Source organism: Aptenodytes patagonicus, chromosome 6 (genome assembly GCF_965638725.1).
Source record: "Aptenodytes patagonicus chromosome 6, bAptPat1.pri.cur, whole genome shotgun sequence".
NCBI lineage: Eukaryota > Metazoa > Chordata > Aves > Sphenisciformes > Spheniscidae > Aptenodytes > Aptenodytes patagonicus.
Window position 1 is genome coordinate 44,700,266 of NC_134954.1, and position 18,868 is coordinate 44,719,133.

Here is an 18,868-nt window from a genome sequence, read left to right on the forward strand (position 1 = left end):
GCTTGTGGCCTGCTCTACCCTAGTGTCTTTGCCAACTTTTATTGTTATGGAGCCAGCTCAGTTCATGCTTGTTGCAGCTTTATCAGTAAATAGCATGCCTGTGCCCACAATCAGAAGATGAATAAAACTCCTTTTTCCAGGGCTTTCTCTGGACATCCTGTTGATTTGGGTTGGTTTTCACTTGAATGCCTGCAGTGCATAGAGAGCTGTACTTGCTACTTCCCTCCCCATGCGTACACATCAGCTGAAGAGATAAGCTTGAGCAGACGGAGATTTTCTGGATAGTTTCTGGCAACAAAAGCCTCTGGTTCAAGCGGTCCAGTTCACAGCCTAGCCTGTCTGAACTTCCAACATAAAGTTACCTGTGTTTACTAGAGACTCCAAAGCAGCTAGCTGTTGGGTTGGGACCTAGCTTGTGGCATAGGGTGTCAACATTATAGGTTGGCATAGGGTGGCAACGTTAGACAGATAATTAGATAGGCCTTTGGAAAGGGTCCTTGGGAAGTAGACAAGCAATTTAACTCCACTGCCCTCTAATTTATGGTTGTGGCCTGAGTTGCCCAAGGCTAGACTTGCTACTTGAAATGTGTTGTGGGCAAATGTGAAGCTGCAAAGAGATGTGTGACAGGATGATGGACAGGAGCAGAGTAAATTGTACTAAGTAGATGTATTAAAGTTGTGTGCTGAAGTCAGAAAGTGGCCTTCCTTACTCAGTGAAAGAGATGAGCTCATCTAGAAAGCATCCTCCAGAAAGTTTGATCCTGTGTGGATTTAGCTGAAGCAAGTATCAACCTTTTGCGCTGCTGAAGCTAAGTCCAGCAGGCATTGTGAAACAGAACCTGAAATGAGTCGTGGCTTATGTTAGTATACGGGACAGGGAAATACAGTGGTTGAGGAGTGGGGTGAACATACTACAGCAAAACAAGATGTTTGGTCATAAGTCTGAGCACTTAAGTGTTCTGAATCACCTTCTGGTGTCTCCACTGATGGAGACTCCATAAAGGGAATCTAGAAAAGATTGTTTTTCAATGGACAGCTAAGACAAGGTAGTGTGTGAGTGCTCTCACCATGTAAGCCAGCCTAGTTCCCTTAAACAGATCTATCTTCACGTATTATTTTTTCACAATTATATTTCACAGTACAATAAAAAGACCACCAGTGCTTCACAATCAGAAATTAGCGTGACAACATTGTGATGCAGTAAATAAAGTACACCCTAATCAAGGATGTATTCCCACAGAAAGATGGCAAAGAAGGGTGCCAGATAAATATTTGCAGTGCAATAACAAGTTTCTAATAATAAATACATGCTGGATAGCTTGACACAGTAGCTCAAAAAGCTGATTTGGAACAACTAGACTGGTTTTGGCACTGATTCTCTTGTTTTTTCAGAGTACTACCTTAGGCTTTTGTTAGTTTTGCTGATTACATTTAACCAAGTATTTTTATTTTGGTACTACCTAGTAAAGCCTGTCTAGCATTAAAACAATATAGTAATTAAGTTACATGAAACTATTTACTTTCAGCTATATTACATGGGCTTGAGAAAGTAAATCATCAACATGATTCCAGTAGGAATATTTTATTTCAAACATAGTGGGTTGAATTACCATTTGGTATAAACAGATACTGAAGACAATACAGGAATAGCAAATGCTATGAAATTAAAGCATGGCATGCCAGAATCATCTGTGGGTGTAACACCTCATCCATCAGCAGAATTTCCTGAAGGAAGCGTTTGGCTTCCCATGTCCTTTGTTCAGGATTTTGTTACACAAGCTTCCTGGTCACATACATATATATATATATATATGGAATAGCAAACTGAAATTATGCTGAGCCGCCACTAGAGCTTTTAAAAATGATAGTTTTCTTTTAGCCTGTGACTATTTGCATGCATGTGACTTTTCCAGATGTCAAAAAACCACTGATCATAACTTTGATGTGGCAAGGCCATGCAACAGCCTTGTTGAAGTAGTTGTATACGCCATAAGTTTGTATAGGTGATGTGTCTTGTCAAGTCGCGTGGCAGAAAATAGAACATGTAGGAAAGAAGCATAAGGCCTAATTCTGTCAGTTTAACTAAACTAGTTCTCCCGCTGTGACTGAGGGTAGGATTTGGTTCCAGGCTTACTGGCTACCAGTTCTATGATTTGCTCTCTTGAAGAAATTGTTTTCATTATTTGCATGGACCAGGTAGGGAGAGGATGGATATTGCTTCATACAGATACATTGTTGTATACTTGTAAGCATGTCATGTATAACATGCATTGGCGCAGAGGTACCTTCTTGTCTAAAGGAGTTGTCTAAGGATATGTTATTGTCTTCCTTTTTTTCCTTCCAGATCAATGCAATCCGATCAATTGTTCCGAACAAAAGCAATAATGAGATAGTTCTGGTGTTGCAGCAGTTCGATAACAGTGTAGACAAGGCTGTTCAAGCTTTCATGGATGGTGAGTACAGTGTACCTTTTTCACTAAGGCATGAGGGATTCAGTTGCACGCTAAAGTATTCACTGTCTCTAGTGGCTCAAAATATATTCTGTTGTTCTGCTGAAATTCAGATGATTGTGACACTTAAAGTTCACTTTTTTTATAATTGATCCTCCTGTCTGCGTCTTTGCTTCTTCACAGTATGAGTTTGACATGGCTGTTTATCTGTTCTACCTGACACTGCCATTTTTTGGTGCCATTCTTGTTGCAGACATTCTTTATTCTGCATGAAAGTTAATGCTCTTTAAAGTAAATATGTCAGAATATGATTCACTATTGAAGATACAGTAACTAATAAGAATTTGGGATAGTTCTGAAGCAGATAACCAGGCCCGTGAACCCTGAACTTGATGCATACATTGACATTCAAACCTCAATCTGAATTTTGCAAATAGCCTTGACATTTATAATGGCTGAACCAAGACTCTGTTGAAAGTTCGAGCCATTCTAAATCTGGATCTGAGTTTATATTTTGCATCATGAGACCATCTCTAATGAAAGGTCACTTGTATTTAAATAACACTTTTCTGATAAATATATAATGGCAAGTATTTTGAACTTTCACCAAAGTCTGTAAGAAACCCTTTGCAGGAATAATAGCATACCATGAGCAAATCCTCTCAAAATCTTTGTAGCTTAGGGCTGCTTAGAAGATACTAGAAGTTCAGTGGTCTCAGAAGCCCTGTATATCTTAAAAATGCCTCATAATGTTGATTTGCCATCTCACCAAGTTGCTTATTTCTTATCTATTTTACTTCAGAATAGTTTTGGCTTTGGTTTGGATTCATTTACTAAAATGTATCAGCCAAAAAGCATCATGATGTACTAGGAATTACTTACTGATATGCAAAAAACAGATGCAAGCAAACTGGACTGTTTATAAATGCATCAGAATTCTTCCATCAGATCTGTATGGTGCCTCTTGATTCAGGCATCTGCATAGACAGTCAGATTCTGATAGATGTGTGGAAATTGGAGTTTGTGCACACACACAGAGAAAGGAAAATGCGATGCATCTAATTAACAATAATTTTGTTTTCCTGTAATATATGTCCTGGGAAAAGTAGTGGAGGGTTGCTCTATGATTATTCAGTAAGTTCCTTTCATTCAATTTATTTTGTCTTAAGTTACCATTGCTTGCTTCTGGTCTTTGAGTTGTTTCCAATGGCTCCTCAAAAGGGGAAGTGCTTTCATAGCCATGTGTTGTCATCTGCTATGAGGAAGAAACAGGGCAAAAGCAAGCCTTGCAGGAGTACAACAAAGTCTTGAAGAAAAGCAAGCTGTTGTAACCTGAGTTCAAATGATCTTTGTTTGAACTTCATCAATTTATGATCATTGTGCCTTGAGTTCAGAAGTCTTTGCAAGCGAGCATTTGAAAACAGCCAATATTTGTTACTGTTTGGAAACAGCATGAGAAAAGACATGTTTCCATTCAGCTGCCACTGTGGATAGAATGAATCTAGCACTTCGAGTATCTTTTCACGTGAATGACAAAAATTGCTAAGATTGAAATATCACAACCACAGAGAACGCATTGCCACATGCAGTGAAAAACATGGGGACGGCCATGCTGAATGAAAAGGCTGAGCACCTCCATTCAATTCTTCTCTCAGAGGTGCTGCATGCTGAATCAAGAAATGTTCAAATTTAGTTTCCTGAGATCAGCGCCTATCTTGCTTCATATCTGGAGTGGCATATAGGTGATATCTCTATTATGAATTTACTTCTATATGTGAAATTTGAGTTAAATAAAATAGCAGTTCAAATGTTTTATTTGCTACGTTAGTGTTTACCTAATTAAGCATCATCAGAAGGTCTGTTCAGCTGCTTTGTAGATGTGTTCAAGAAAATATACTGGTGGATTCAAATGAGGGCTTTGGGACTTGCACAGTTAGTGCATTTCCAAGAGGAGGAAACTGGGGTTAGTTGGGTGAATCCCCAAAATAACCCTCACCGTGCATAGTATTCACAGGGAAGTGAGGGAAGCAAAGCTAAGACAACACAGACAACACAAAAAGCGTGTTGGATGATACTGTGAAAACAGTTAACAAAGCTGTCAAGTGAAATCGCATATTTTCAGCAGCACGGAGTAGAATAGGCAGCAAATGTCTGGGTTTATTTCTTCATACTGAAATGTGGTGTCTGTCAAAAGATAGTATACCTTTAGGAGAGGGGATTGTATTTATATGTACATAAGTATGTACATGTGTAATTAAATATAGATATATGTATAGTTATACACATAATAGAAGTTTTCTTCTGTCTGCATTGTCGTGTCATCTAGGAAACAAAATATGGCTTTGGTGTCGTGGTTTAACCTCAGTCGGCAACTGAGCACCACACAGCCGTTCGCTCACTCCCCCCACCCGGTGGGATGGGGGAGAGAATTGGAAGAGCACAAGTGAGAAAACCTCGTGGGTTGAGATAAAAACAGTTTAATAATTGAAATAAAATAATAATAATATGATGATAATAATAATACACAAAGCAAGTGATGCACAGTACAATTGCTCACCACCCGCCGACCGATGCCCAGCCAGTCCCCGAGCAGCGGCCCCCCCGGCCAGCTTTCCCCAGTTTATGTACTGAGCATGACGTCACATGGTATGGAATGTCCCTTTGGCCAGTTTGGCTGTGCCCCCTCCCAGCTTCTTGTGCACCTCCAGCCTTCTCAGTCGGTAGAGCATGGGAAACTAAAAAGTCCTTGGCTAGTGTAAGCATTACCTAGCAACAGCTAGGTAACTGTTGATAACTAGGTGCGTTATCAATTTTGTTCTCATCCTAAATCCAAAACACAGCACTGTACCAGCTACTAGGAAGGAAATTAACTCTATCCCTGCCGAAACCAGGACAGATGGATTCCATACACATTTTTTTCCCAATTTAACAAATTAGGCTTAGCACTGCTAGCAAGACGCGTAATCTCTTCTAATGTGCATGATAGACTCACCAGATAATCTTGGATCTGGATTATTGTGACAGAAAAACAATTTTGGTACATTTGAAAACCTCACACGTCTTTGGCTGAATACAAGTTGATGACTCACGGTGGTCTGAAAACAGCATTACTTCTTAATACTAAAATTGTCAAGAGTTCACTGAAATGAGTGAGAAGAATGGCTGAGTATGAAACCCATTTGGAAAGGATAATAAATTAATATTTACTAGAATTATGCAGTGATGGTGAAGTGATTCTTAAATTCAAGCGGAAGACCTTTAACTTGGTTGTGATTAAAAGGATTATTGTGGCAGATACTGCCATCGTAGTTTGGATGATGATTCAGACTGCATGCTTACCATGAGCATCTATTTTCAGCTTTAGGGTCCAGGAGAACAAAATAATGGTGTTAACTAGATGGAGAAGAGTTTTCTTCTAACATGGCAGCTGGCACTGGTCTGACAAAGGCTCTGCTTGCTTTGTTCCATAAATTAATCCAACCAACTCATTAGGACTGGCAGGCAGAATTTCAAGTATACAAAATCGTAATCATTTTTCAATATAAATTTTAACAATTTTTTTTTTCCTGCATGGCCTAAATTTACTGTGTTTGTGTGACGCAGGATTTCTGCAGGAGTCCATGAAATTACTTTTGGATGCTAATTCAGTCTTAATTTTTATGTTCTTATGTCTTCTGAATGTGACAGATAACACATAGGAAGTATATGATAAAAATGCCAAAAGACTTAAAAACTTTCGGAAGCTTTAGAGTCAGGGTGGACTATCTAGTTTACCCAGTGTTTATACTAGGGTGCTGAGATGCTTCTCTTTTCAGGCAAGAGATTTGAGCGTTGATTTTTCCAGGGCTTATGCTAGTGCTTTAAGTTAGGCACCCAGTTAATCACTTTGTGGAATGAAGGCCATAAAAAACAGTAGTGCTAAATAGCCCATCCACTGTATGTAGTGTAATCAAATAAAACGGGTAACTAAAAAGGAGAAAGATGGCAGTTCTCATTTTGTTCTCCCCACATAAGAGAATTCACAACAACAAATGGAAATGCTGCCCAGCTAGGAGACTAGAAGCTGTTCTTGAACACACTTGTTCTTTTTTCATAGCTGAACTTTTGTTGAAATGTTTTATCTTTCCTTTCTCTAGGCAGTGCAACTCAGGTGCTAAAGGAATGGAATATGACAGGGAAAAAGAAGGTAAGAACTTGCTCTTTGAGAATCAAAGCATTCAGACCATTTATCAGCTGTCTGTAGTTGAATGTAGTACTCTGTCTGCCTTTGCTAACATAGGTGACTTCATTCACACCTGTAGTCAGAATACTTGAAAGCAAATGTGTGTATTATTTTTAATCCTGTTCATCTGTTGCTGTCTCTCCAGCCCAGTGTCCCAGAGAGAATTTCTGGGACAGCACGAGTGTGTACATGTGTGTGGGAGCCAGACCCTGGACAAGTACAGAACGAATCCCAAAACAGCCCATGTGCAGAAACACTTTTAATAAGCAGTTGTACCCTGGATAGTCACAGCCACTTACAGTGCTAGTTTTTGCTGCCAGGTGTAAAAATAACTTATGCATAGGAGTCATCCATTAGGAGTCGTGCATTAGTGACACTATCAAGTCAGATGCTTCAAGTATGTATTTGGGATATGATCTTCATGCTTATGTTATCTCCAAGCCGGAGCTGTACCAGGAGGCTGCCCTGTAAGTCACTGTCATGGAGGCTCCTCTTTATGGTTGGGAGAGCTACAGTAGCAGTGGCCAGCCTATGTCCTCTGTGATCACTTTCTACCTGATCAGAGTGATGCCTTAAGGGTTTGTCTGTGTTACTGCGTGGATGTCCCCTGGATGGTTAGGAACTGCTTGTCCTAAGTGACTGCAAACATTTTGAGCAGCATCTTAGCGGAGGCTCTGTTACCATTTTGCAATGCAAGTATTTTGTGTGGAAGGAAAGGAGAAACCAGTTTGGGGCTTCAGGTTTTATTTGAAACGGTTTATATATTCAGCTGAACAGATGCAATGTATTGTATAGCACAGCATGGCCTGTAAATTGCATTACACTGATGTCACTTGTATGGCATTTTAAGAGCATGAACAATTTACTAATTATATTTTGAGTTTATATGAGTTGTGCTGAGTGATGTGTCTGTTCTTGCGATATTTCTCCGTTTAGAACAATAGGAGAAAAAGAAGCAAATCTAAACAGCACCAAGGCAATAAAGATCCTAAAAACCAGAATGGTGGACCTGAGAAGGCATCTCAAGAGCCCCAGGGAATATATGACTGCCATCTGAATGGATGCTCTAAGGACAACTCTTGCAGTGGTTCTGCCAATCAGAAACTGGAAGCCGCTTCTCTTGAGAACAAAGGCTCAGGATTTTTAGAGTCAGCGCTGGTCTGTCCAGAAATCACAGGTCAGTTCATCTGGCACAAGACACCTTTTTAACTGGCAATAGCCAAGCCTCCATTTACATAAAGATTATGGTATTTTTATTGCCGTGAAGAAGAATATAATAAAAAGAAGTTGGGGAGAGGTGTTTGTGCAAAATAATGCACATAGCTATTAAAGTCATGCAGGTAGGTCTGTATCTGGGCACAATTCGCCTTGCAATATGTTTCCTTGCAAAATGTCTTTTTTTTCTAGAGACAAAAGGATCAAACTATAATTAGAGGCCCAGCCGATACAGAATATTACAGATATAAATACAGAAGAATGCAGGGTTAGAAAATGGCTTGAGTGTTAAATGGTGACAGAAGCAATGAAGTCCCTCATCTGGAGCAAAGTCATCTGAGCAGTATGATCTTGTGGCATATTACAGGATTTCTTTATTGCCTAGTCCAGACTAGTCCATTTTTTCTCTTCCTCATCTTCCCTGAATAGGCTTGTCGCAGTAGATCTCCACTGGCTTTCCCTAACAGGGGAGGGAGGGCCTTTGTTGAGGGAAGGCAGTCTGATAGCCTTTCAGTACACACAGGTTTCTGCTGGGGTCTAGATACTGATTCTGAAACTCTGGGGGACAGTAACACAGAAAGCTCTTCTCCACTGGGTTGTAGTAGATACAGAGTTATGATTATAGCAACATCAGTGAAAACAAACCTTCTCCTCTGGGGGAGAAGCTCTGTGAAAGCTTTTGCCTTCAAGTATCCTTTCATAAAGCTCGTATTTAATTGCTGCCAGTACTGGTAATGGTTTTTCAGCTCTTCACACTTCAAACTTCTGACAGCCCTAGATTATCACTGCTGTTAGTATTTTCTTTCTGTCTTAAGCAGTATGTAAGACTGCATTAAAAGAACTTTCCCTGAAATCCCTTTTTCTGTGTTTGCAAATACAGCTCTCAAACCTCATTTTAAAGGAATGTGCCAAATGGATGATTGTCCTGAAATTAATTCTCTGCTGCTTCCAGATGACTTTGGTGCCAGCGTCTGGTCAATTAAATGAAAACTCTGCAACCTATAGCAGCCAAATAGACGAACTACTTACCAAGAAGTTTTGTCATAAGAGTTTGGTGCCTTGCAAAGGATCAGAGATACTCTTCCCGCCCTTGCTAAAAACTTCCACTTACTTTGGATAGAATATGCCATAAGCCAGAAAATTCTGCATTTCCATAATACTAAAAGCATTCTTGCTACTTATTATGCAAGATGTAAACATTTGTGGTATAAATATATGTCAAGCTCCCATGTCAAACTTCCTAGAATTGCTTTTTTTGAAACAATACATGCATGAATAAAGATTCATAGACTGAATTGTCCATGTATGGGGAGTGTTTTCTAAGGGGTAACAGACCTGAATGCAGTAAGAGTACCCATGCTTTTAGTGATCTTTTTCTGTGGCATTGGGATTGAGTCCTTTTTTTTCCTCTTTGACGTGATACAGTGTAGAGTTGTACATACCAAGGGCAAAAAGTATCTCAGAATTTTTCTTTGCTTTTACAAGTGACAAATGAGATATTACCCTAGCTTTACAATTTTTATAAACTTTTCCACATATCCCCTGTTTCAAAAACAGGGGAGAGAGGGAGAAAATAAAAGAAAAAGGTGGAAAAGAAAGGAAAGGAAATGGAGAGAAAGGAAAACCTGAAACTTTAATATTCAAGTTTCCCTTGCATAGTAAAAAAAGTTCCTGACAATTTGTTTAATACAGAGAAGGAAAGAGTTTCTTCTTCACTTCCAGTTGCACTGGAATCCTTGTCTTTGCAGCCAGTATAATAGCTACATTTTTAAGGTCAAAAGCCACCTATGTATTGTTAAATTTGTGCTGAAGTGCATGGAACTAAATAGAAGGGTGATTAGGATCCCTCAGGGGCCAGCAGCTGCACCCTTGTGGTTTCTGAGCAAGTCAGACAGACTGTTCTAAAGCAGTTTGAAATGCTGAAGTGAGTCCAAAGTGCACCCGTTTCATATTGCTCCTTCTTGTGTTGTAATCTCCTTTGTTTTGCCCTTGTCTGGCTTGTTTGTTTTGGTTCCTTCCCTATCAAATTAATGTTACTGTAGTCATTTGACTGCCACCTTCACACAGCTCACAGCTTAGAAGGTTCATAGTCAGGTGTCTGCTGACAGTCCCTTACGCTTTCCTCCCCATGAGGAACATGAGGTTGGAGCTTTGCTTATACCAACTCACAGTCTGTGAGATTAGGTCTTTCAGAGCCATAAAATCCTGGCTGCCTGGAAGGGACTTCAGGGACCAGAAGGGAGGATGCAGTGTAGCTAGTGTTTCTCCATAATGCGTCCCATGCTAGAAAATGATAGGGGAGAACATGCGGCTATTAACTTTAGTTCAGGTCTGCTTATTTCTTGCTGTTATTCTATCTTTCTTTTTCCAAGAAGTCTTTAGTTGTTGCTTTTTTGTGTGATGGTTTCCCACAGGGAATCAAGACCTGCTAGAGAAAATGAAGCACAGAATTCAAGGCCCTGGAAAGCCAAATTGCCTCATCATGGAGGGCCTTAGGGAGTGTTTCACTTAATTATGAGTCAGTTCAGGGGCTCTCCCTCAATATCTTGAAGAGGAAAAGGCCCCCAATAAACCAGATTACTTCAAAATCGTGACCAGAACAAACCCTCCAACTCTCCTTCTTAGAGCCCTTGGCAACGCAGGATCTGAAGGACTTACAGCTACCGTTTCTGTGCATGCCCTTGTAAAGAAGGGGCATGAATGCACTGAAAGGATATTTAACGCTGCCTTGCCATGCTATTACTTTTGCAGGGACTTGGGTAAAACCAGATACAAATTGGGTACTGATCTCTCTCCTAGTTTTTTAAATTGTTTTTCATGTAGGATGATTTTTAGTGAATCCTTCAAACTTTCTGTTTATATCTCAAGGGAGGTGTTTTTTTTTTCTTTCAGCCGAAGAATCCCTTGAGTTTCACTTTATTTAAAAGGTTTTGAATGGCAAGCTGTTATAAAAAGATAAACCACTCATTTTGAAGATGGCAGCTCAGCAGATATCAAAGCAAGTTTATTTGGGCTGCTGCCATTACTAGCAGGTCTGGTAATACTTGATGGTCAATACAGCGGAGGTCACACATTAGACTAGTGCTGAAGTTCCAAGCCACCACGTACTGAACCCTGCAACAGTTTACTTGTAGGTACTATTACCCAACCTTTGAATTCTCTTTCAAGTATTTGAGACAGACTTTGTCCCTAGATTTTGTTATACGTTTCTTAGCTGGCCCAAGTCTTCAGAGATTTGATGCAAACTTTCTCAATCTATTTTTAATTGTGTTGATTGTCCTCAAGCAAATTTGAAAGTTCAGTTGCAGCATACTAAGGTATTGTTTGCGAGGCTATGTTGGTCACCTTGCTGCTGGGTTTCAAAGTAGCTCGTGTCATTTTGGAAGAAACAGCGTCAAAGTATATCGCAGACAAAAGATGATTAAAAAGTTTTTAGAATATAACCATTGTTCTAGATGACTTTCTTTGGGCTAAAAGCTGTCAGTTTGTCATTTGTCTTGACAAGTATACCAAAGCTGCTAATTAAATGCAGTAAATAACAATTTTGCACTTCAACAACAAATTTCAAAAGATCTAATCTTGGGAACAGAACCCAATAGCCTTGGCCTTTCTCTATAGCTTAGCTGATAGACCGCTTGTTTCTAACTATCTGTTGGAGTTGTTTAGCAAGGTCAGCCTCAACTGGCAGTAGAAAGAACATTCTTTATAAATCAAAGCTATCAGTGTTAGTGTGAGATGCAGCCAGGGTTGCACGAGGTTAACGGCACTTATATTGCTCAGGACAGAGTTCCTTGCTGTGTGTGAGACTGGTATCTGCATTGATATGTTCAGAGTGCTGCATACCTGGTGTTTCTTGCTTTCACAGATAGGCAAGTTTCTTTAACTTCTTTAGCTATTTTCTTACATACTATTTTATGTAAGATACTTCTTCTGTTTGCAGACTCACCTTTTAAAGCCCATAAACAAAAGCTGTTTTAGAAGTGTGGGCACTGATGTTCCTCCTTGCTCCTCTGGCGTTATGTGATTGCCATGGAAACATACCAAGATGTACTCTACACCCATCCTAGTGCCCAGCCAGGGCACAAAGAAGTCACTAGTTGATATCCTGGAGCTGTCCAGGTGGTATCCCTCAGTCCCAACAGTGTTAATCCCACTCCGTGGTTTTACAATCCAGCTGTTAATCTGACAAGCCCCTTTTCTCCAGACATCACACAACATCAGCTGAATAAAGTGATGCATAAAGAGCATCTTCAGAACAAACTATCATTCATTCATCAAAGTGAGTACAAAGATTAGAAAAATGAGTTAACGCAACAAATCATTTTCTATGCATGTTTCCTTAACTAAAATTCACAGTGGCAGTAATAGCTGGCCTTACCTGTCAGTTTTCATAGCCATTCTTTGGCTGCTTGTCCCTCTGTTATGATGCTGATATCTTGAATCCCTTTGGAGTCTTGGAAAGAGTAAACCAGGTTGTCTTGTGGCAGCCAAACAGGCTTGGGCATTGTTATCTTACCCGTCTGAAGCTGTTGAACCCAGGAGCCTAATCTTTGACGTTGTTTCATTTCCTGCTTGGTCCCTCTTAGCAGCTGCTTTTGATAGAAATCTGTAGTCAGGCAAGGTAAGTATTTCAGGTAGGAATGTTAATTAACCAGTGCTTTTAAAATGCTGATTAAAAGATGAATGTTTTTTGTGTGAGGTAGAGATAGATATATATATATATATAGGTATATCTCAACATTAAAGTCTCATGCTTTCTATAGCAGACTTCCTTTCTAGTTCTGTTCTCTTAATATTTGGGCAAAGATTACAATTGGTAGTATGCTTTCTATGTTATGAGGTATTTTTTCATATCACCATGGAAGAGTTGATTTTTTTATGGGTTTTTCTTTTTAGACTGTTGAAACAGTTGTGTTCAGATTAGTGTTTAATAACCAAAACCATTTTGTTTCTGTTCTGTCACTGCTTTCCGAGGTTCTGTAGAATGTGTGCCAGTGAAAAAAAACAAACAAACTTACTTGTCATTCAGACTGAACAATAAGGCTTCATATCTTTCTTAATCTTATAACACCCTGTTTTTCTACCTTGATGTTTTCTTGCAGACAAAGAACGAGAACACCAGAGAGTATCTGTGGAATTAAACCCAAAGACTATGAATGGAGTAGAACAGCATGAGTCTCTTCAGTCATCAGTTCAACTCCAGTGTAACCTAGGCAGGCCAAAGTCAAAATCTTCTTCAGTTAAATCATACAATGCTACAACCCAACTTGAAACAAAGACAGATGATTCAGTCAAAAGAAGAGGTAAATTGGATCCCTGGTTGCTGTGTGCTGAGGTGATCAGACAACTGAGGCCTCTGGGAAAAAAAAAAGCACATATGTGAAGAAGAGATGTGTTGGAAAGTGAGAGCAGAATCATGTTCAGTGTAACAGAAATTAGTAGAACAATTTATGGTCTATTTAACATTTTATTGAATGAAATTGAAAATAATTTGAATTAATAGTGCTGTTTTAACATTTATTTGATTTGGGGAATGAATTTGAGCAAACATGTTTAGAAACTGAAGAGCACTACAGAAGGACTATGGAAAAATTGGATTTATGGACTTCAGTAGGATAACTGCTTCATCCTAATCTGGGCAAATAACACATTGAACTATTTCTGCTCCCTCATTCAGAAAAGCCGAAACCAGCTTTCTGACTTCTGTGCAATTTTTGTTTTCTATTTTAGGGCCAAACATTGAAAAATCAGTAAAAGACCTGCAGCGTTGCACTGTTTCTCTAACCAGATATCGTATGATGATCAAAGAGGAAGTGGATAATTCAGTGAAGAAGATCAAAGCTGCTTTTGCAGAGTTACACAGCTGGTAGGTAAATCAGCTTGAGGTCCATCCACACCACCTGAGAAAAGAGGGGCTAATCAGGCCACTGGCATTGGTGGGGAGGGGTCACTTACACCCTGTTTGTTTGCAGCATTTGGTTTCATCAAAAAAATATGTGGTGCCATTAAGTAACTCTTCACCAACCAGGAAGTAATATATGCATAAGTGTATGTTTACATACATAAAGGGAGACAAAACTTTGTTCTTTGAAAAAAATCTCACTATGTTTTTTTTTTCCTAAGTGATCCATCTTGACCTAATTTCTTTTTATCAAGTTCAGTGGCAGCATATCTGAGCAAATGAAAGCTTTTTCAAAAATCCTGTCTGTGGGGTTTTCTGAAGTCTCTTTTACCTTCTTTAAATCTCTTCTTTTTATACTTCTTTGATCTTATCTTCTTTGACAGCCAGTCCTTTACTGTCTCTTCATATCCCACCATCTTTTGCTTCTTATCCCACCATTCCTTTTTTTTCTTTCCCTCATAGTTTCTTCTAACTTTCCCATCCATCACTTCATTTCCAGTTCTCATCTCTAGTTCATTCTTTTTCCTCATTGTTTTATCTCTCCTTTTTTTCTAAATTTTTTCCATATAATTATAATGTTGGTTATTCCTGTTCTTCAGCATATATGTCTACACCCTTTGAAAACTTGTAGCAGAAATAATTGCTGTAATAGCAAGTTGCATATTTTGTATATACTTGTCATAGAAAAATATTTTCTGGTTTGAGTTTTACTCAGCCTTTTATTAAGCATAGATGCCATATAAAACCTGTGTATTATACAGTGTTGCAGTAAACAGAAAAAATTGTATTAAAATGTACAAGATTTGGTTACAAATCACAGAAGAGTACAAAAACCTTTCACCCCTAATTCGTCCACAATATTTGTCAGTATTTTTATGAGCATATTTTATGAAAGTGCTGTAGTATTGGCAGAAGTTTAACTCTGGACTTCAGTGGTGTATTCATTGTCTTCAATGATGCATCTAAAGTGACTTCAGTGCCGCTGGGGCTCCACTTCTGTATGAGCAGGAAGTCCAAGTGCTACTGAGCTGATTTTGTGGAAGATTCTGTTGCACTGAGCCACCAGTGTACCTTACTGTCTAGCAGTAAGGTTTCTGTCTCTGTACTCCAATGAACGTGGGCTGCAATCACCAGTTGTACTAAACTGTGTATTGCTGTCAGGAGTGCTCTGGAGCCAGTATAGTGATGTTTGCTTATGAACTAAAATGCAGTAATTGTATTGTTGGTATAGAAAAATTAAGTAAAGTTCACCAACACCTTGCACCTTTTTTTGGTAGTTCTCAGGGGTGTTTTCGTATGATTTTAGGAAACTTAAAATGTTTATGGTTTCTGCTAAGAAGGCCCTGACCTTTTCTCTGAGTAAACTCATAGTTGGGTCTCACTTGCTGTGTAGTTCTCACTCAAATTTTTTTTTGTAACAGTGTTAAAAATATATAATGTCACTTACATGTCTAATCTTGTTTGCAGGCAGTCACAGTCAATTCAGTCTTTAAATGATAGTTGCTCTGGTCATGGAACAGGCTTAGAACTCTATCGTGATCTAAGAATGTGGGGGAAGTGCTATATTAGTAAATTCAGAACTGAAATTCTTCATTAGTCACGTTTTAGCTTGAAAAACACTAAAGTGTATTGCCTAACGCTAAAATGTGTTAATACGTGAGCTTAATAGGGGAAAAGACAAAATGACCCCAAAAGAGTATGTAAATTGAAGTAGACTTAAAATGATGAAAAACAGCCTGGAAAACTTTTGAATAGGCTTCATTTAATTTTACCTCCTACCAGCTTCAGTGCCTAAATCATTGGAGTGGAGTCTGCCAGAAGCTCTAGAATGCAACAGATCTGTGCTCTGAATATTCAGGTGTCACAAAGCAATTTCATGTGCGTAGTATACCATTGCAACAAGGACAGTATAATGGCAGGATATGTTTATGGAAATCTCAATGCGGGCTACATTGCTTTTGGCAGCTCATAAGCCTAATATTTAGGTTTTTCTTCAAATGAATGAAGGGAAAATTTGGTTTAAACAGTAAAATGCATGACTTAACACCTTCTTTGCTAAAATTAAAACCAGTTTGGGGATATTTCATATGACCTTGTAGCTTAAATTCTGAAAAAGATGGGAAGAGCTGTCTTTAGCGCCTCATTTACAAAAACTTGCTGCCAACTGCTGTAGATTCACTGGATTTGAGTAGAAATCGCCAGAACCAGTGATACATACAGCTTCAGACCTCATACATCGTATTCCTGAACTGAACAATTTAGTTTGTGTTATTTACATAGCAGTTTCCTTGCTTCAAAGTTGAACAAAGCATCACTACTAGTAGCGGGAGGATAAGGTAATTAAGTGAGCACTCAACCTCTTGCATATTTATCACCCTCCTTGGGCATGGGAATTTCGCTGTGGCACAGTCAACTTGTCTATCAAGGGAAAATGAAGCAATTCAGCTAAACTGTTGCTCCCAGAATGCTATGGAGTAACCAAAAGCAAGGGCATGATAACGATATCTGGTCACCTTTGTGACAGTGATTCCAAAGCTTTTTGCAAGTTCTTCTCCCAGTTGCTGCTGGAGTGTGGACTGGTTGAGATGTACAACAGATAAACATACAACAGCAACTAAGTGCTGTCTGTGGTCAGAACTGCAGGGAATACTTGAATGGGCTCAATACCATAACCTACATGGGAGCTTAACTGGTTCCTGTTACACACAGCTGTCACCACCAAAGGGGTTTTAGTGAAGCTAAATGAAGTCAGAAGCTTTAATCTTGCATTGCAGCTGAATGCTGAAACACATACTACTTTCTGTTGTCTCTCTTGGGTTTGTTTTTCTTTTTCTTCCTTTGGCAATAGGATAAAAGACCCTTTTTGTGTCCTTTTTGCATTTACTATCAAGGTCAGAATCAAAACTGCATTTCAAGAGTCAGTAATCTTTTGGACTTTCTAATAATCTTTTTAAAATCTTTTCATGATTTTACCAATGTAGTGGTTTAACCCACAAAAAGAATGAAGAAATGCAAAGATAACATCATCTATCTTCCTCCTACCTCCACATAGCATATGAAACCATTATTATGGAGATAAATGAATAGCACATGTGGTCTAAGGTGTCCTGAAAGCTTCAGCAGAAAGATTCACAACAACTCCTCCTTTAGCAGCAGAAACTGTTGAGTGATAGTTGCCAGTGGAAGTCCATGTCTCTGTCTGGCTCAGTATTTCACAGCTTGACCTAACCGATGAAGGGAAGTCACTCCTGAACATGCTCAGTCAGTACTATGCTGCTATTTAAAAAGTCACCTATCTGGCAAAAATCTAAAAAAGGAGTGGTAGGGAGCAGGTGTGCTGTGAACACCTGTAAAAGCTTGGAAAAAAAAAATGCAGTGCTTGCTTCTGGATTTAACTTTTTACTTAAATGGGGCCAAAAAACAATCCCAGAAAGATGTTTATTTAAAAACACTGCAGTGGGCTTACTTTCTTAAAGAGCCTCCCAGGAGTTCCTGCCAACTGGAGTAATTCTCTGCGTGCTCAGAACAAGTGATAATGAGTTGCTTTTATGCAGTGCTTTTGCATGCCAGAAGACACCAGAGCATTTTACAGGCCATGGGCTGGACCAGGCAGGGTATTTTGCCCCACTCTGCGAGAAGTCTTTTGCAGTCTCCTGTGGATTGTGCTTCTGCTGTGACCTAGCACTCTTGTCACCCCTGTTCTTGCAGGGCTTTCTATGACATTGCTTTCCCCAAGGCTATGAGAGTGCTGTGCAGAGCAAGCTGCAGGGCACTGTTTCTCCAACTCGTATGTGCACCTGAAAGTTATGAGGAAGACCCTTTTAACAGTACCCCCTGAGCCAGTATCTCTCCTCATTGCATCCAGCTTTGGTGTATGGTTGTCAGGAATACCTTTCTGTGAGTGAGAACAGAAGCTGCTCCACTTATTGCTTGGATGTAAAACATGTCAGAGCATAGCCATGTCTCACAGTAGTGTAGGGCAAGGAAAAAAAGAATACCAAATAGTGCTTAAGTTGCAGGGAAAGGTCAGAAAAGCTAGATAAACTCCCCTCTCGCTAGAGTGCACTTGAGACATTTGTTGCCAAGATTAAAACCCGCATGCTATAATTGTGTTTCACTTTTTCACCAAGAGACTGAATAATGATCTTGGGGATAAAAAGAGAGCCCCAGGAAATCTGAGTGAAATGTGTAGAGCACAAAAGGAGCCACAGTTCCTCATAACACCTCTTGCCAGATAATCATTTTCACATATTGGGCATCTGCACAGTCATATGGAGAACTAAAAGGAAACATCTGCTACTTGCCCATACAGTCTGCTTCCACCCAAAAATGGAAGATAGTCTGTAGGAAATAGTAAGGGCCAGGTTTAATTACACTGCATGCAGAACTGGACCAAAGAAAGACAAGCCTCCTCTGCTCTTTGCATCTCAAACACATTGGTATGTCCAATGCTTTATAAAGAGCATAAAAACCAACACAGTTGATGCTTTCTTTTTTTTGAGTGAACAAAAAGCAATTGAAAGCTCCACCATAGGCTGGATAAAAAATTGACTCTGCTGTAATGCTGGAAAAATGGAGTTTGGCAATACTAACAATTTTAAAATATATTAAAATACATTCAGGGAACAACTAGGAAGCATGTACTGTATATTTGGGGAAGATAAAGCAGTTTTTCTATTGTTTTCTAAGTGAAAGTCAAAGCAGAGGAGTGGTTGAATGGGGGAGGAAGCCATTTAAAAGAACATAGTTGTGTCTGTACTAACAGTGCTGGGTGATGAGCAATGCTGCCAGTGCTCACAGCTGAAGAGCAGTGAGTGAACACAGTCATCCCCTTTCTGGGACCCCTACTTGGCAAACTGTGAAGATAATGGTTTTCTGTTTCCCATAGGCCAGAATCAGTGGCACCAGATGAAGACCTGCCTGCCTGTGTTAGCGATGTGGTAGTTCAAAGCATGGGCAGATGGCTGGAAAGGCCAGGACTAGTATTGTTTTACACTAAACAGAGTTCCTGTGCTGTTTCTCTCTGCATTTCCAGGCAGTTCTCGTTAGCTTTCTGTGTCCACCAGCTGACCTTGGGTA

General features: G+C 39.5%; 1 protein-coding gene across 9 annotated transcripts in view; it reads left to right on the forward strand.

Moving 5' to 3' along the window:
- The window catches only part of SPATS2L (spermatogenesis associated serine rich 2 like), a 152,036-nt gene that overhangs the window by 114,670 nt on the left and 18,498 nt on the right, over positions 1 to 18,868 (forward strand). For all 9 annotated transcript variants that reach the window (XM_076342320.1, XM_076342321.1, XM_076342319.1 and 6 more), the window contains 5 exons: positions 2,345 to 2,453; positions 6,587 to 6,636; positions 7,609 to 7,849; positions 12,990 to 13,190; positions 13,618 to 13,753. In XM_076342320.1, coding sequence (XP_076198435.1) covers positions 2,345 to 2,453; positions 6,587 to 6,636; positions 7,609 to 7,849; positions 12,990 to 13,190; positions 13,618 to 13,753 — 737 coding nt within the window. The remainder of the gene's footprint in view (positions 1 to 2,344; positions 2,454 to 6,586; positions 6,637 to 7,608; positions 7,850 to 12,989; positions 13,191 to 13,617; positions 13,754 to 18,868) is intronic.